General features: G+C 41.5%; 1 protein-coding gene across 1 annotated transcript; it reads right to left on the bottom strand.

Annotated features, from left to right (window-relative positions):
* Nucleotides 1-5,605: 5,605 nt before the first annotated feature.
* On the bottom strand, nt 5,606-14,371 carry LOC105050142 (PI-PLC X domain-containing protein At5g67130-like). Its single transcript, XM_073242706.1, is given in 4 exon segments — nt 5,606-5,854; nt 6,734-6,957; nt 13,119-13,356; nt 13,477-14,371. Coding segments are annotated over 4 exon segments (633 nt in total). The 5' UTR covers nt 13,600-14,371; the 3' UTR covers nt 5,606-5,806.
* Nucleotides 14,372-20,321: the final 5,950 nt, after the last annotated feature.

The raw sequence follows: 20,321 nt of genomic DNA, 5'->3' as shown, positions 1-20,321 counted from the left end.
GTTCGGAGATTGCAGCTTCTCCAGAGCTCCCGCCTTCCGATCCTTAGTCGGTTGTCGGGCACTCCGCAATAAAGTTGGCCAAGACCTGGTCTTTCAAGGCAAGTCACGGTCGGTACTGAATGTCGAACTCACTCAACCTCACCGTCTATTTCGCCAGTCATCCCGATGTATCAGGGCGACGCAAAATCGCCCTCAGGGGCTGGTCGGTGAGGACCACGATAGCGTGCGCTTGGAAATACGGACGGAGTCGTTGTGCAGACACGATCAAGGCGAATATCATTTTCTCCATCTTTGAGTATCGAGCTTCAGCTTCGTGGAGCACTTTGCTAGTGTAATATATGGGTTGGTGAATTCGGCTCTCGTTCTCCCGGACGAGCACCGAGCTAACCGCCTCTGGGGAGGTTGCCAAGTAGAGGTACAGTGTTTCTCTGACTTCTGGCTTTACAAGCAACGGCGGGGAGGTCAGGTACCTTTTCAGATCCTCGAAGACCTACCGGCACTCGTCCGGCCAAGAGAAGTCCTTCGCCTGTCTCAAGGTCTTGAAGAACGGGAGGCATCTCTCTGCCGACCGAGAGATGAATCGGCTGAGTGCGATGATCCTTCCGTTAAGCTGCTGTACCTCCTTTTTGGTGCCCAGATGCCATATGTCGATGATTGCCTTTATCTTCTCAGGGTTAGCCTCAATTCCTCATTAAGAAATGAGGAACCCGAGAAACTTCTCCGAAGTCACCCCGAAGGTGCACTTAGTCGGATTTAACCTCATCCGATGTCATCGAAGAGTGTAAAAAATTTCTTCGAGGTCTTGGACATGATCTGAAGTCTGCACACTCTTCACCAGCATGTCATCCACATACACCTCCACGTTGCGTCCGATTTGGTCTTTGAAGACCTTATTGACGAGTCGCTGGTAGGTGGCCCCGACATTTTTCAGCCCGAAGGGCATTACCCTGTAGCAGTAAAGGCCCTTGGCGGTCATGAAGGCTGTGTGCTCTTCGTCTTCGGGCACCATCTGGATTTGATTGTATTCGGTGAAGACGTCCATGAAGCTGAGCAGTCGATGGCCAGACGTCGCGTCTACCAGCTGATCGATTTTTGGAAGTGGGAAGCTGTCCTTCGGGCAGGCACGATTTAGATCGGTATAGTCGATACAGATCCTCCACCTCCCGTTGACTTTTTTCACCATGACAACATTGGCGAGCCAATCGGGGTACGTGGTTTTTCTGATGAAGCCCGCCTCGAGTAGCTTGTCCACTTCCTCGTCGATGGCCTTCTGTCTTTCAGGAGCGAAAGACCGCTTCTTCTGCCTCACCAGCCTCATTTCAGGGTCGATGTTGAGTCGGTGAGTCATCATCTCTGGGGGGATGCCGGGCATATCCGCTGCCGACCAAGCGAATACGTCGGTATTGGCCTTCAGCAGCTCTACTAGCTGCCGTTGCTCAGGGTCGGATAATTGGGATCCGACCCAGACCACTCGTTCGGAATTCTCCGCTATCGGAATGGAAACCAATTGTTCGGCCGGTTCGCCTCGTTCTTCCTCTCCCCGCTGGTCCAACCTGTCGGCCGTCAGGGAGTCCTTCGCTTCATTACTTCGAGCAGAGATTTGGAAGCATCACCGAGTGAGCTGTTGATCCCCGTGCATCTCTCCGACTCCGTTCTTGATCGGGAATCGAACCAACAAGTGGTAGGTCGAGACTATCGTCCTGAGGGCATTTAGTCCGGATCTTCCTAGTATGGCGTTGTAGGCCGAAGACACTGGACGATCGCAAAGGTCAGGTGAACGGTGGTTTGTCGAGGTCCGGTTCTAGCTGTTACGAAAAGAGTAATTTCTCCTTCCACTATGATGGCTTCCCCGGCGAAACCCACCAGGGGCGTGGAGACTCTCTCGAGCCGATCAGCCGACAGTCGCCTTCAGGAGAAGGTCGAGTAAAACAAAATATTAGTCGAACTTTCATTATCAACAAAGATCCTTCTTACATCATAATTTGCTATTGTTGCCGAGACAATAATAGCATCGTCATGAGGAGTTTGGATTCCCCGAGCATCTTCATCTGTAAAAGTAATTACATCATCTTGGCGTAGCTTCTTCGTTGACTCCCCTCCAGCAGTCGTCCTCCGGTCCAGTCATTTGGAGATCATGTTGATGACCTCGGCCATGGGCCGATTGTCCGCTGCCTCCTCAGTCGGTTGGGGTCGTCGGTCGGGGACGGGTCGAGTCGGCGGTTTCCTTCGAAATTTTTTGAGATACCCTCGACATATGAGGGCCTCGATTTCATCCTTAAGTTGGATACACTGCTCGGTGTTATGGCCATGGCTCCGATGAAATCGACAGTACTTTTGCCGGTCGAGGCCCTTTGCCTTCAAAGGTGGAGGCCGTCGCAGATACTCTTCCCCTTCGATCTCCATCAAAATTTATGCACGAGGAGCAGAGAGAGGAGTATAGGAGTCATACCTAGGACGCATCGGCCTCAGACTCTATCGTCGAGGCGATCTCGGGCTCCGTCGTTGGGGTGAGACCTGTTTGTCGGTCGGAGGCTTGCTAGGCTCGGCAGGGGCCCGACCTTTCCTTCGCTTCTCCTTCGGGCCCTTGGCCTCAGTCAGGCACCGATCGGAAGCTCCTTCGTCTGCGCGTATGTATTTGTATGCGTGCTCCAGCAGTTCGACGTATGTCCGAGGGAGGATCTTGTCCAAGGAGTATGTAAATCGGGACCCCCTTAGCCCCCTCTTCATGGCTGAAATAGCCATGTCTTCATTGAGGTCCCGAATCTCAAGCGTGACTGCGTTGAATCGTGTCACGAAATGTCGGAGCATCTCATTTTTTTCCTGCTTGAGGGAAAAAAGGCTGTCCGAGGTTCATGGCGGCTTCCGACTGGTGCTGAAATGGGCCACGAAAGCATGTTCGAGCTGTCCGAAGGAGTGGATGCTTTCTGAGCGGAGGTCGGAGTATCAAGCCCTGACGGCCTTGCGAAGTGTGGCGGGGAAGCCGATGCAGAGAAGGGCATTGATTGTCCCTTGGATCGTCATGAGAGCCTTGTAGCTCTCTAGATGGTCAACTGGGTCAGTGGAGCCGTCATAGGGCTCCATATGAGGCATCTTGAACCGACTAGGGATCGGCTCGTCGAGAATGAGTCGGGAGAGAGGTTGGGCGGTCTGGAAGTCGACGTCATTCGAAGACTTCTGTCCGTCCACCTGAAGCTGGGCAAGCCGACGGTCGATTTCTTCGAACCTGCGTTCGTAGTCGTCGATCCGTCGGTGCTGGGAGACCCCGAGGGTCGAGTCTCCCGACGAATCTGAGGGGGAGGCGGATGGTGTCCGCGGTCGCTTCTCCTTCCTCGCTCGTTCCAGCTGGAAAGGAGAGGGTCATCGGGACCGATGGGTACCATGCCATGGCCGCCTCTCTCCCTCTCGGTGGGAGTGCTGTGACAGCTGCTCCTGAGGAGGAGACGGAGACCGACGCGGGCATCGGCGGCTGCTCGTGGAGGGCATCGGGTGTGCCGCCGGTTGCCCCACCGGCGAGTGCGGCAACCGGATTGGTTGTTGTTGAAGGCTCTTGATTGCATCCGTCAGCACAGTCATCTGCCGCACAATCACCGCGATTTGCGCCTCCGTGGTCACCACAGGATGCGGAGAGCTGGGCTCCGCCATGGAGGGCGGAGGAGAGGCCTCTTTCCGGTGGGAAGAGTGCCTCGCCGATCCGATGGCCCTCGATCGCTGAGCCCTGGTTCTTGTCATTTTGAAAGAATTTTTTCAAGCTCTGTGGAGGTCGTGATCCCCCCTTCCTGCCGCGCCAAACCTGTTGCAGCCAATCCCCTCGTCGCCTGGTCGTCGGGAACGAGCACCTGCAAGAGAAGTCCACACTGACCGGAGATGCCTCCGGTGGAGACCCTCCGACGGTCAAGTCAGAGAGGAGACTAGGCAACAGTAGAAAAGAATCAGAGAGACTCAGCGAGAGAGAGAGTGAGAACTAGAGAGAGAGAGTGAGTCCAGGGGCTTCGAAAGAACCTCCCCACAGCACTGTTGCCTTTCCCGTTTTATAGTAGAGCGCGGCGTGGTGCCGTCATTAATGGCGCAGACAATTGGGGGAGTTGTCAAATCGCCGGAGGCTGTCAGAGTCACCGCGGACTGTCAAGTCGTCAGAATTAATCTATGTCCTTGACAGGATAATGCCCCAGGGCAACTATGGCGCACGCCCTTGTCAGGACGACGGCCCTCAGCAGTCGTACGACGTTTGGGGGAGTCGACCGACCATACGTCGGCATTTGGTTGCGGGACGTCGGGTGAAGATCCAGAAACACCGTCGGCTGATCTGACGCGTTGCGGGAGTCGGACATCGAGCTCCGCCGTTCGGCTAGTCGGAAATGGAACGGGTCTGCCTGACCGATATATCTTCGGTCGGACGATGTCGGCAGTCGTCGGTCGGTGCGGTCGGTAGAGTCGGACGCCGGTCAGATAGGCCTGAGGGTGAGTCGGCGTGAAAGGGATCGGTCGGTATATCCCAATACATATTATGATGATTTAGGCCTATAATCTGATCAAATCTGTCTAGTTATCCTATATCGGGGACCATCAAACACGATTGATGTGGCACATTTAAATCATGATCAACTATGGATGAACTACCCCTTGGCAGAGAAGCCTCTTGGTTGTGGAATAAATTGGTTTAGAATAATGATTTATCTAGAGTAAACTACCCCTAACTGGCGTTATCCTGGAGTCATTCAATTAAACAACTCCTTTTGGCGGTCAGAATATAGTGACTTTATTCCAGGTTAATCAGGTGAGGTAGAAAAAAAAGAGCCCATCACCTTTTAAATGCCTATGTTGCCCACTGAGAAAAGTGGCAGAATAACCCAGAACAAACAGGTTATCTCGGCCAAAATATGGGCATGCTGCATCTGGTTATTTGACTAATAATATCCCTTAGTAAGTAAACCAACCAACATCTGACTCATAACCATGGTCCATGATGCCTCACATGCCAAGTACGTATTCAAGGGTGCTACCATCATAATGGGTGGATCTCTTACCACAATGTTGCAGTTTCTATATATCAATTTTAACATGGACAAGAATATTTACAATTGAATGACAAGAAGATCAATCGATCATAAGTGTTTAAATCACTAAATCTTAAAGAAGATAACTAAAGATTTCGTAAACATCACTTGATGAGCTTAAACGCAACTCTGTCTACCCCTAATTTTATCAGGTGTTCACTGGCAACTGGTCAATCCAGCATCATCAGTTCTTCATATGAGCACAATAATGCTGATCTAGCAATGTTTTGCACGTAAATAAAGTAAAACTTGCATTTAACTCTTGCCTTAATCCCAATAACCATATAATCAGACTTGTCTATATCCCTACAAGTATTTGAGCTATTATGGTTCCCCCAGGTTACGTGCTCACCAGTAACTACAGGCACAACTGCCCTTGATGACTGGTTGAAAAAGCATGAATGGCTATTAATTTTGTATGATTGAAAATTAATATGCCAGACTCTAAAACAAAATTCTCCAAAACATTAGCCTACAGACCATATTTTCTTCCAAATCTTCCATAGCCATGTCAGAAATGCAATAATACTTTGAAGAAGAACAAAATGATGAAAATGGGAGCCCATCAAAAGGCAAATGCTCATTAACAAATGATGCAATAATATAATGTGCACGATCAGCTACAATGAGAACATTAACATCAGCAAAGCAAAAGGCAAATTTATCACCAAGAGATCATATAAGTGAAACCTCAATGTGGATTCTGACAGCTGTACATATCCCGAAAAGGTGCCTCCATTAGTTATGGGAGTTCAATTAGATGCTCCCGTGTTCTTACAGGCTCCATTCGGTGCCCTGGCCTGCAAAATTTCATAAATGGATATTGAGAGATGTTAAGCAAGGTCATTTAAGACAAAATATTGGATATAGAGATTGTATTATTTTGATCATAAAGAAATGGCACCATAAACCATCAGCAGGGAGGTGCAATTGTTCGTAGAGCTGAAGGCTGAGCAAGTTTTGGGCTCTAGAGATGCGAGGAATCATTGAAACAAACCTGGCAGGTGGAAACTGCGCTACAACTACATAGATTTATCCCATTCTTTCTATCTTGTATGTCAAAAACACCTCCACCATCGCTTCTCTACAAACACGTGCTTTGGTTGGGAAGTTTACCATTTCATTTTAAATATTGTTGCGGCCAAAGGCTCATGGCTTGACGCATGAGGTATTGTCCGCTTTGGCTCATGGGTCTCACGATTTTATCCTTCAAAAGGCACCTAATATAGGAAGGATGATTTCTTCCTATATGAGCTAGAATTCTCCTTAACTCACTATCAATGTGGGACTAATGATGCCCTCCCTTCTATACCACAATATAGCCCCTCAGTCAAGGAGAAGTCTGTGTACAGAGAGAAGGTGTTCTTCTTCTTATTTTTACCACAGACTAGAGTTATAGGTGGGAGGAGCCCCACAGTTATAGGGGTGGTCCCCTACCTGGTGTGCTACTATTATGACCAAAGGCTCATGGCTCGACACCGCATGTGAGGTATTGTCCACTATGGTCCATGGGCCTCAAGATTTTGTCCTTCCAAAGATATCTCACGTGGGAAGTATGATTCCTTCCTATATAAACTAAAGTCCTTTTTGACTCACAATCAATATGGGACTAATGATGCCCTCCCTTCTACACCACAATAAATATGTTTCCGTTTCTTAAAGTGGTAATTTAATCATACCATGTAAAAATTCACAGCGATGAAGTTAGGCATCAAATTTCCAGCTGCTTTATAACAAGCATCAACCATTTCAGCAAGTCCAACTGAGTGTTCTTGGCAAGCTTTATTTTCAACATTGATCGTGGGGAAGTAATTTTGAAGAAATAGAGATGCATATCTTGAATTCAGTGGTTGTGATTCCTTTCTATTTGGACAGGAGCCTGGTACAATTCCTGGACCTCCACCTGCCAACATTGTATTGTTATGTTATGTAAGAAGCCAGACTGTATTGTTAAATGAAAATGTATGGAGAAGTCCGAGGGGAGAAGGGATGCAAAGTGTGAGAAGAATGAGAATTAATCTCTTTTGCAACGATACAGAGTACTGCTTACAAAGAATACCAAATATAAATTTGAAATCCAGAAGCAATGCCAATATCATGCTTATTCAATTCTACATCACTTGTAAATGCATTGGATAACCAAATTTACCTAAAATTATAACATCTTTTATCTTGGTAATCATGTAGAAAAGCTGATTTTCTAATTTATAGTATCTAGCGGCCATCAAATTTATTTTTGCAAGGTGGTGAGGCACCAAATCTACATCATGTTATTTCCAACACATCTGGTATGGTAGTATCGCTAGTGAAACTTAGAAATGTAATTGAGCAAAGCTTGATTAAGCCTAATTATGATCAAACCTGGCCCAAATTTAATTTTAAGCATAAAATTCAGGACCAAGCTTGGCTTATTTCCTGTTTGGTCAAGTGCATAATCGAGCCCAATTTTGAGCTAATCAGAATGCAAGCATATCTAAAATGCCTAAATAACCTTGAACCAAGCCCAATTCAAGCTTTGTTTGAAGTTGAAATTCCATTCATTGCTTAGATAAATAATCCCATACAATTAGTTATACCATCGAAGTGTCACTGGATTATAATAGCACAATGAAGCCATCAAATTGTTCAATAACCCATGCTATTGATTTCAGTCATTGGATTTATTTCAATGGTTGATTACAGATATTAACTTTTTTTGGAGAAAAATTTATGTATATGCACACTATAAGCAATATATTATATCAATATTATATATATATATATATATATATATATATAAAGTGTACAAACCATTATTAAGCTCAGCTCACTTCATGTCAATTGGAGCTTTGCCAAGCCTAGAATTAAGCTGAACATGAACTGCAACCAGCATAAGTAATGTTTAAAGTGGTCTATTGTAACCACAAACCACTATATCTAAATAACCGTGTAAAGATAATGATAAATAGTTTTGATATATATATATATATAAAGTGTACAAACCATTATTAAGCTCAGCTCACTTCATGTCAATTGGAGCTTTGCCAAGCCTAGAATTAAGCTGAACATGAACTGCAACCAGCATAAGTAATGTTTAAAGTGGCCTATTGTAACCACAAACCACTATATCTAAATAACCGTGTAAAGATAATGATAAATAGTTTTGAATTAGGCCATCCATCCTGAACACATTACACTTACCTTCTACAATCATCCTATCATATATCCCAAAAGTCAGACATCAATAGTACAAGTTACAGACTACTTAGGATTAGATCTAAAGTTTCATCAGATCACTGCAAAATACCTTTTAAGATTAATATTGCTGATATTTTATTGATAACAAGATGAAGACGGATCAAAAAACCAACCATCCCATAGATGAAGAATCTGTCTTCTCCTAATCATGATCTAGCATCACGTGGAAACACCAGCACAAAGCCTGATCATGGTGAGACTAGACAGGATTTAGAGGTCTGTTTAGATTTAGAAGAAAACTCTTATAGAATTAGGGAATATGGACCTGCCCAGGCTGTAACCTCGTGCAGAATGATTATATCAACCAAGGAGAATGGTAACAGATAACAGCTTATAAATGTTTGAAAAGGCCAATACCTGAAAATTAGAGACAGCAATAGATGTAAATGATTTTTTTTCTTGAACAAAGGAAAATGGATAGCTCAGTAAAACAGTTAATGTTAAAGGAGGATACCAACATCATTAACTATCGTGAATTCAACAGATGTAGTTACTGATGGGAAAAAAAATCAAGATACACTTTTGCTAAAAATGGAAAATAGAGAAGCTTACTCATGAGCACAGACTTAAATCAAGTCTAGCCATAATCATCAAGTCTTATCCCAACAACTTGAATTCCTCTATATTTTGCAGTTCACTTGGGAGACATCCTCTGTCAGTGAGAGCTTTTCCAAATATTGCTTATACATACATTTCATCTTAAAATTTTCATCCCTTCACAAGCATTTGATTTGCCCCAAGTTTTCTTAGTGGAATTCCCAGACTTAAATACATAAAATTAACAATATATAGAATACAAGAGACTGCATGGAGGATAGAGGAGATGTTCTATTTCTGGTAGAAGTGAAAAGTGGATACTGGCTTAGCAATGAAAATGCACCTTAAGCAAGAAGGAAGAATCTACTGACTTAATGGGTGGATAAAGCTCAGCAAGACAGAAAGTTGTGAAGATCAAGAAAACTACAAGCAACTACCACAAAGCCCATACAGTGTGAACACAAGATAGGCTGGTTTCTATAGATCTTTTTGCTGGGTGAAGTATAATGAACATGGATCCAAAAGCTACAGTCTAGTTCAATCAGGAAAAAGGAAGAAAGAGATCCTGAAATAACTTAGATAGGCAACGAACACCAACTTGTACTGATAGGAGCCATAACATAACAAAATAACTCTATAAGCAACAAAGTGCCTGATCCTGGAAGTTGTACAATCTGAGAGCAGCCAACCGAAGAGTGAATTGTTGATACCAGTTAGTGGGGTTTCTTTAGGTCTTTACACTATAAGGGCATGCGCTGTCATATTCTCCCCCCAATCTTACCAAATAACAAGCAGAGGATATCAGATATAGGAGAAAGAAGAACTTACAGAAATCACAAAACTTTAAATTCATGCACATGCGCGCATGCATACATGTGTGCATCTCTATTTTTACACACACACATACACACATATATATATATATATATAGAGAGAGAGAGAGGCATACTTGGATAAGGTCGATCAGATTTAGGCTCAGATCTGATCATGTCAAAACTAGACAATGGGGGTCCTACATCGATGATCCAAGCAATATATACGTATATATGTATATATGTATGTATATATGTATGTATATGTATGTATGTATGTATGTATATGTATGTATATGTATGTATGTATGTATATCTGTATGTATGTATATCTGTATGTATGTATGTATGTATGTATGTATGTATATGTATGTATGTATGTATGTATGTATGTGTGTGTGTATGTGCGTGTGTGCGTATGTGTATATATATATAATAAAAGAACTTTTTAAACATACTTCCTGGTTACGGATATAGGCATCTGATAACTTATATTTTATCTTAAGTTTTGATCCCCTTGCAATATTTAATTTTTCTCTTATTTTTTCAAAATATTTTGTGGGGATTAACCCTTCTTGAATAAAATTTGAGTCTATACCAGAATCTAACAAGGCTAGTGTTTCAGGTTTGAATTCTTCTCCGATAACTAAGGTAACTTTAACACACCATTTTTGGATTGCCATGTATATTATGGTTTCTATGAAGTCTTGGTCTTCTAATTCCTCATTGGATTCTTTTGTTTGTGCTTCATTTAGTAATTTGAGCTGGATTTTTTTATTTGATTTATTTCCATTTTTAACTCGTGAATTTTCATTTGAAGATCTTGGATTGTTATTGGTTTTCCTTAGCTATTGTTTCTTTAAGTTTTGATAAATATTCTTTTCTTTGCTCCGGATCATTTATTTTGTCAATAAAATCTAACAACAAATGTTGTTCTTTTATGATTACACAAATTTCTTTTCCACTTTCCTGTTCAGATTCTGTAAATTCATTGCTCTGAACTTCTTCAAAGTCAGAAGCTTCAGAGTCTGATTCAAGAAGGAAAATTTTTAATTGTTCTTTTATTGATCTAAGAAGATCTGATTCATCTATTTCTAAGTTATTAATTTTTTCTTTTAGTTTGCAATTCTTACTATAGTGTCCCGTTCTGCCACACCTGTAGCAGATAGAAGGCCTAGATTGGAGAAACTTAGTTTTAGGCCACTTGGTCTTGGCTGGCTTGATCTTGGGCCTAGAGATAGGTTTATTGTTTTTAGGTCTTTTTATGAAGGTAGAATTGAGCCACTCCTTTTGGGCTTGAATTTTTCTTTTGTAACAGCTTTTACACATTTTCTTGGATTTTTTGATTTTTTTTGGATTTTTGGCTTTTAAGTGGTTGAAGGCCAAATTGTCCACAGAAGGATCCTAACTCTTTTTTAGTGCTTAATTGTTCTCTTTTTAATCATTGTTTGAGTCTTAGATCGTTGCAAAGCAGCAAACCTTCTTCATTAATAATATTGATGAGATCTCCATATCTGTCATATGGAATTCTACCATTATTTTGGTTTCTAAGTTTATTTCTAATCTTTTTAGAAAATACTGAAGCAAATCCTGCAATGAATTTTTCTTTCCAAAAAGATTAATTGCAATCTTCCCTAGTCATGACTCTAGTTAGAAAAATATCTTTGTACCACCTAAAGTCTTGAAGTTTCTATGTGTGTGTGTGTATGTGTGTATTATATAACATTTTTCCATAAGCTCAATTTTCAAAAAAAAAAAAAAGATTTAAACTTTCTTAGGGCCATTGCTTGATTCATAGACCAAAATGCAAGCTCATCTTGGATTTAGCAAGCATGGCTATGTTTCTAAATTTTCCAGCATAATTTGTATGTAAAAGATTAGTATAATCCTATTTGTGCAAATAAATGATAAATTTTATAGCCCTCTACCTGAATCATAATTTTGAACATGCACAAATTTTCTCATAATAAGTCAATGAGAAAATACAGTTTTGAACAAAAACAATAATTTCAGGCATTATCCCAAGATAAATCATTTCAAATGATAGACCTTTGAAATGATTATCTACAGCAGACAAAAGCATAACTAATCCTACTAAACTAGTTCTATGGTTTGGTTTTGCTATAGATGATATAGATATAAAAGACCAGCAATGCTTACAACTTTGCTAGCTCAGTAGTTTATCATCAAGATGCACTACAAAACTAATGCCAAAACTGAATCTTGAGTGTGTGTGTGTGTGTGTGTAATCTCCATATATTACCAATCTGGTTTCATCATGGTGAGTTGAGTCAAGTTGGGTTACATTTGAAAGATAACCTATCCAAATTAAATTTCAATGCATGCAAAAGTTAGGCTATCCAACTCCTTGCCTAAGAGGAAAAAAGTCTAGATGTGGGCATAACCCTTTCCAAATATTCAACTGGGTGAGGTCAGGTACATATTTAGAACAGATTTCTGGGCACAGACATGGGGCATATTTCCAGCTGACATGACCCATTTGCAATCATATTTAAACTAAAAATTCAGGGGTGGAGATTGAAGGACAGGGAATCCAGTTAGATTAGTTAAGAGAATGAAACACTGGAAAAAAGAGCTTAATATGCCAACCAACATCTTAGAAAACTTGGGCAAGTGCAGAGCCAGACAATTGGAAGAGGCCTAACAGATGGAAGTGGAAGTGGGAAGGAAAATGGAGATTAGAGGATTAATAATAGAAAACATGGGCTTACTAGAACTGGAAGGTGTGCTAGAGATGGAGATATGTTGCTATCACATGTATGGCTAAAGGATGGATAAAGAACTTACAAATGTTTTAGAAGACTTCATCAACAATGGTGCTGGCTGTTAAATATAAGCTGGCATTGAAGGATATGAAATTGGGCGAACCTTAAAATTTGGATACTAAAGTTACATTTTCCAAACACCACCTATGTTTTAGTTTGCAGGGGTCAGCAAAAGCCTAAAGCTCTAGTTGTTATAGGATTAACATAAAGAATGAGGGATATTCTACACAACAATGGGAAGCAGAGTTCAAGTGAGCATTTAGGAAAACTATTTTCAGCTTGATGGTCTGCATTTTTGATAGACAGAGTGCTGACAACTTGATCCTATATTTGCTGTCTTATCATCCCCCACTTATCCCTAATGCTCCCTCTACCTGGTTTTGGCAGTATACAGATTTATTGTATAACAAATCCTGTTTGTGTAATTACCTTAGAATATCTAAATCTTTCCCACTCTTGTCATGTACTCGAGTTTAATATGCTACCACTAATATGTGATTGATTGATGAGTAGGAAAAAAAACAGCAGTCTTATTTATAACACAGCATCGACTCATCAAGAGATCATCATTGTGCAGTCTGTGGTTGCTTCCAAATCACTGACTGATTGTGACTAATTGTGTAAAGAACCGACATTTGACAAAGAAAACAGATAATTGTCAAATTTCGTAAGAAAGTTTTCTGAGGACTCACGTTCATTCTCCAACATATACCTCCACTGGTAAGCAATCCCTTCATCAGCCTCCTTCGAAGCATCAAACTAAAGACCAGTGGAGACCGGATATCAATACTTGACCAAGCCGACATTCGCAAACAGCTTCATCAACCCCTTAGGAGCATGCACATAATCTTCAATCATGATAGTCACGATCTCCAAAGGGTTCTCAGTCAGGAATGCCTCCACCTCCCTCAGAGTGTTACTCGCTGGTTCCTAACATCACACCAAACCAAACAACTCAGACCAAAGCTTATTCATATGAAACTTCTTTCTTTACCCTGCTCTCAGATAATTAAGCATCTAAGAAGAGAAAAGATATGGAATTTAACTTACGAAGGCAGTGAAGTTGTAGCACCGGCCCTGCAGCGAGTGGCAGAGCCAGATATCGTCCTCAAAATCATACATGTCCAGCATCAAAACCCGGACGCCATTCTGTAATGGTTCATTGATTAACATAACGCCAAAAATGCACAAAAAAAAAAAAAAGGAAAAAGAAAGAAAGAAAGAAAGAAAAATTCAGGAATCATGCAAACAGGAGGGATGAATCAAGGGGAATTCTCTCAATTGGTTGGTGACGGTATCTTCCTGGTTGTAGAAGGTGATGCACTGGACGCCGGTGGATGAGGGTTCATCGACAAAGGAGAAGGAGTTATGAGTCACCAACCACGCGTACTTGTTGAAGGGCAGCCCCTTCACCTGAAAATGAAACCACTCCCGCATCTTCAGAGAATTGATATATGATTCAAGAAAGAAAGAAGAGAGTGGGGGAGATATGTTGCCGGGCCTCGGGTGCAGGAGGGCCCGGTCCTACCGGAGGCCAGGCAGGTGGCGCAGTAGAGGCCCGGAGCGCAGTCATCCGCCGGCGAACACGCGTCCAGCAACCGCGGTATTGTATAGATAGGCATCAAGAATAAGAGGAGGATCAGATCAAAATGAGAGGGAAAGGGAAGAGGAAGAGGTCTTTCGGATCTCTGAGAGGAGGAGAGGGAGAAAGAACGGGGGAACCTTGCAGCTGTGAGTGGAGCAGGAAGCGGTGGAAGAAGGGAAGAGTAGTGCGATCCAAAGAAGCGGGAAGAGAGTTTTGGGGTCCATCATCACTCTTCCCCGCCGCCGCCGCCGCGAATGCTGCTGCTGCTGCTCCTCTTCTCCCGGCGGTGGAACGAGGATCGGCAGCTTAGTAAGATGTACCAGTTGCTGCTTTTTGTCCTTTTCTTGGCTTTACGAGAAATTATTATCTGGACCATGCCTTGGTAGATCAGCGCAAATCGTGAAGCATATGCACTGTAGATGACGTGGAATCGGAAATTCGTGAAATACAAGGATTATGTGGCGTGTTATCCACCGTGGGATTTGGATGGCCCACCTGACCGTGATCGAGGCACGAATTTCTCTAGCTTTACCCTTTTCTTCTTTTAACACTAAAGCACAATATTAGATGCACTTATCTTTACCTCTTAGCTTAGTAAGATGTACCGGCTTAGTAAATGACATGGTGTTGGTGGCACTAGAGAGAGACAATAAAAATTAGATGGGCGGGCACCACGGAATATTATATGAGATGGACTTCCCATCTTAACATGTTTTCCTGATATCGGTCTTAAAAAAAAAAAAAATCAAATAATATATATTAAATAAATTAATCATTAGATAAGTTAATATAATCTTTAAAAAAATCAATACAATTTTTAAAACATAGAGTTCATCAATACATAATATGACTAAATGATACATACTTAACAAATTAGTCATCTAACAATCTAATACACATGTTCAAATAAATTGATATATAATTTTTAAAATATTATATTTATCAGTATACACTACATAGCATGGTGATATATACTCATCAACTTTCTGATGCATGCTACAAGTTTGTTTAATATATATATAATAATATTTTAATATATATTTTTGAATAAATTAATATATAATTTTTAAAATATATATTTCACTAAAATATAGTATATGGTTAAATGATAATCCAATATTCATCTTCAAGCAAATTAATATACATTTTCTAAAACATTATGTCCACTAACATATATTATATGATACGATGATACATACTTATTAACTTTCTGATATATACTACAAGTTTTTTGATAAATATCTAATAGTGATTTAATACGTATCTCTAAGTAAATTGATGTACAATTTTCAAGACACTTTTTACTTAAAAATATTTATTAAATCACTACTAGATGTATATCAAAAAAACTTATAATATGTATCAAAAAATCAATGAATGTCTATCATCAGACTATATAGTGTGTCCAATTTAATAATATTTTAAAAATAATATATTAATTTATTTGAAGATACGTATTGAATTACTAGATGACTAATTCGCTAAGTGTGTATCATTAATTATATATTATGTATTGATAAACTTCGTATTTTAAAAATTATATATCAATTTATTTAAAAATATATATTAATTTATTTAATAATTAATTTATTTAGTATATATCATATAGTCATATAGTATGTATAGATTAAAAAAATATATACTGAAAATAAAAAAATTATATTTTTTAATTATGAGAATAATAATTTTATTAGTAAAAATTTTTAAACTTATAATTTAGATTAATATTAAAAAAAAATATGGTTGACTATAAAGCCCGTCCCATAATTATTTTTCTAGTGCCCGCGTTTTCTGGCTACCGGACAGGCGTGTGATAAAGTGCGAACACACGTACCCTGTCTTCAATTTGGCGTTCTGGATCCAGTGGCCTGTTTATGTGATACCCTTAACATTTTGCGATTCACAAGTTTTTTTTGTTTTATTATATCAATGACAATACATGGATATGCTATCAAAGCCATGATCATTGAACATTGCTTTATAACAGTAAACGGAAAGGCTTTATCAGTTTGATTACATTAGTTTTGGCTAATGGAGTAATCATGAATAATCGTAGAATTTTTTAATAGCTCAAATCTGGAGTTTAACATCCATCGCCATCCAGGAGTGCTCTCTTATAACGTTTGAAAAAAAAAAAAAAAAGAAAAGAAAAAAGAAAAGAAGAGGGAGTCTGGAGAGCACAGCGGAGCAAATCTGGTTAAATTGGGACGCAGTAGTCTGTGAAACATTTGATTCTCAAGATAAAGCATTTTAATTTTGATCCTAAAAGATATTTGATTGGAGAGAGTTGGTCCGAAATTGGAATAAAAATGAGTGACTCCCATTCCAACAGTTTAGTTGGAAAAAATCTCATTCCGATTTTGAGATGAAATAGGCATGATTCAATCTACTTAAAATACAATTCTTATTCTCTCCTAAGAATTCAAATTTTCATTTCGATTCTGATTTCAGTTACGAATCAAATATATTTAACCATTTTGATTCCAATTTCAATCCATTCCGATTGCTATGTTGATTCCAATTCTGATTGTGAACTAAACATCCATCAAAATTTCTTCAGCAAGTTAAGAGAGTAGATGCATTCTCCGGAACCCAAAATCTCCAAAAATCAAGCCTTCCTACCATCAAATCTTTTCTTTACGGAATCACACAATGTACTTTGTGTCTAAGTCCATATTTAACATAGGATTATGTCGTTGATTGCTCCATGCACATGAAAAAGCCACTCTGGCCTACAATTTTGTTATTGAGTTACCATTACTCCACGCGCTCAACTTGTGCTCAAAACATAGATTTCCTAAAGCAGCACCCTTGTCCCGCATCTCTGCGGCCCCCTTGTAATACAAAAGGAACACAACCCTTTGAAATTTGGTAACAATCACAGACTTCTCCTATAAAAGAAATAAAATAAGATTGCCTCTACAAATAAGATTGCCTCTACAAGAACATACCTCACAGTTTCTGATGCAGTTTCCACCAAATCATGTCTACTTCCGGTTCACTTTTAGTGGAACGCTAACATCGTTGTACCAGATCATGTCTACTTACAATAACTGCATCAGACTGTGCCAGATATTACCTTTTTCAGAAAGGAAAAAAAAAATGATAAAACCTTTCAGTTAATTGAAAGAGAAGAGATTATGGTAGATGCAGCACCGTGTGACCACGAAATAATTAAGATTGGATTCCATTTGGCCATTGCTATCTTCCTTCGACTAGATTTCCTTGGCTCCCGTTCTTTTGAACTTCTTCAAGCCTTCACAAACATGACTTCCGCTGATACGAAGTGTGGGTCGTTTGCAATTTAAGAAGGCCTAAATCTCCAGAGCTTTCATCTAAAATTCTTATGCCAACCCCTTTCTCTCTGGAATCTGGATCCAAACATGCCAATATAAACCCTTTAACCGGGGTCTCTACTGATCAATGCACCTAATCACATCATCCCAACTCTGTAATCCCTATTTGCTGGTGGATGGACATACCTAGTATAAGTTTGAACTGCAGCAATCTCCTCTCAACTATGCACTATGCCCACTTAATTGCTTGCATATCAGTCTCACATCTGGCATTTGCTCAAGCACTACAATCCCATTTCTAAAGCGACCTCCACTACCCTTAGGACGAAGTCGATTCAGCCATTTCTCCCATTCACAGGCTAGTGGCTACTTAGGGAACTGCCACCAGCTCCGCTTCAGCTTCAGTTCATGGGCCATTTCAGAAACCAACTTCCACTCCACTAAAGAGCCAACCAAATGCCTGTAGCAGGCGCCTGCTGGGCAACTTAAATAAGCCCTCACCCACTGCATCTCCAATCGTGACCTTCCCCATGTCTCTGTACAGAATTTACTTACAGTCCGAAGTACCATGTCCAGGCATACCCGGCCCTATAAGCTCAACCTGACTCACATCCAATGCAACCCTTGAAATATTACACCTTATCCCTGATCCCAACAAGCCAATACAACCATATAGAAACAAAAATAAATAATTGACATTAAGGTTTGCAGGGTGCAACCAAATAAGGCTTGCAATTAATCTGAGAAACTACTAATATCCAATAGAATCTCAACTCATTGACACCAGCTCAATAAGATACCTTACCTAATAATACCCACACAATTCTCTCAGGAATTGGGGAAACATACTGAATCCTGCTATCACAAACTTGCCCAGACGTTAGAACAGAAACAACACATTCACAACAGCCCAAAGGTGAGTTCAATCGCCAAGTTGCATGGATTATACCCATCAAAATAGAGCTGGAAGTGGACCGGGCCGGGCCGGGTTATACCCCCACCAGAGCTCGGCCCAAATTTTTTTTCGGGCTTCGGGCTGGGCTTAGGCCCGAAATTTTCTAAAAGACTTAGGCCCAAGCCTGACCCGAGCTCGAAAACGAATCCGGCCCGAACTTGATTGGGCCAATCCACAATCCACACCGCTGAAGACCTCCTCCGCTCCCTGCCTCCCTCTCCCAAAACCCTCTCTCTCACCCTAACCCTTGCCCTCCACTGCCGCTCTCCTAACCCCTCGGCAAACTCCGCACCGAGAGCCATATTACCGCCGCCTCCACTGCCCTCGACCAGCTTGCCGTTGAGGCCAACCTCCTCTGCACCGACGCCCCTCCTTGAAACCCCACCCACGTCGCAGAAGGCAGCTGCGACGGCCTCCGAGACCTCCCATCGGGAATCTGTCTGCTCTGAGGCCAGAAGCCTCATGACCTGCCTTTAGATCGAGAGCCCGGTGTCAAGAATCGCCACATTGGATTCTCTCATCGCGCTCCTCCAAGAGGACAACAAGAACATCCTGATCGCCGCCACTCAAGGGGTGGTGCCAGCCTTGCTTCGCCTCCTCGACTCCTCCGCCTCTAGCGGTGAGGCCCGAGCCAAGGCCATGATCGAAAGGATTGCCGCCGTCGAGAGCTGCCACCACGTGCTGGTCACCGATGGCGCCCCTCTCCTTCACCACCTCGCCTGTGCCCTTGAGTTCGACGGCGGCGGGGGCGCCCCCCGAGAGCAGGCCTGCACCGCTCTCCAAACCCTGACCCTTGCCAAAGACAATGCCATGGCGGCCGGCTCCCGTGGGGGCATCGCCGCCCTTCTTAAGGTCTACCGCGTCGGCACACCCTCCACCCAAACCGCTGCCGCCGGCGTCCTCAAGAACCTCGCTTGCGTCCAAGAACTCTAGGAGAACTTCCTGGAAGAAAATGACGTCCCTGTCTTTTAGGCTTTGTTATGCACCATGGGATTTGTCCTAAAATCTCGGGTTGAACTTTAGGCTGATATTCGGACCGAATTTGGGCCGAACCAAAGGTCTGCCCGAGCCCGACCCGAAAATAACATAAGCTCTATTTTTTGGCCCAAGCCCAGCCTGAATGATTTCGGACCAAGCTCGAAGCCCGACCCAAAGCTCAGGCCGGCCCGAGCCCACTTCTAGCCCTACATCAAAACAATAGAGTAGGCACATTAAAAGTAAGCCATAGAAACAAAACCCTTTCCCCAACATAAATCAATATATAATCCAAGACCCTCAAGCAGAATCCACTATAGCTGACAATTTGGAAGCACATCATCAATGTGAAACATAAGAAATACAATCAAATATCCAACCATCCACTTACCATCATTTCCCATCTTTTAGTCGACAAATATAAGATAGTCCAACTCAATATCAACATTTGCTTTTTCAAGAATGTAACTTACAAACAAACTAGGAAAAAGAAAGTTTCTTCATTATATCCAGCCTCAAAGTACTAAAGCCACAAACAAACCATTAGAAACGGACCTATATCCCAATGATAGCATGCTGGCCTGGAGAAATCACCCAATCATTATCATTTTGTGCTGGAACACATAAAAATGTGGTGAGCTAACCAGTTTCAATCCAACTGCCTCCTTTGGCATGGCATTGGAAGCTGAGAACAAGTCATCTCATTTTTCTGAAAACATATGATAATTTACATAATTTCCCCATCACAGGATTTGTATTCCTTGTAAATAAACAGTATAATGTCATTTAGGCTAAATAATAAATCATCAACCATCCATGAAAGACCTTCAACTTTATATTATTTACCCAAAATCTCAATCTCAATGGACATCCTTCCATTATTGTCAAGTCTAAGTCATCAACATTCAAACACTGAATTTGAAGACTTGCAGCTTATGACTTCTCAAAACTCCTCCAAAAGCCTTTCAGACTTATGGTTGCTAGCATTATTTGCACTGCCAGTAAGGTTGTGTCCATAGTTTTGTGGAAGTTTCAAACAAAGCTTTATGTAGTTGTCTCCACATCATTCATGTCGTAGACCATG

The sequence above is a fragment of the Elaeis guineensis genome, chromosome 8, assembly GCF_000442705.2.
Source record: "Elaeis guineensis isolate ETL-2024a chromosome 8, EG11, whole genome shotgun sequence".
Taxonomy (NCBI): Eukaryota; Viridiplantae; Streptophyta; class Magnoliopsida; order Arecales; family Arecaceae; genus Elaeis; species Elaeis guineensis.
This window is presented reverse-complemented; position numbering and strand designations above follow the sequence as displayed.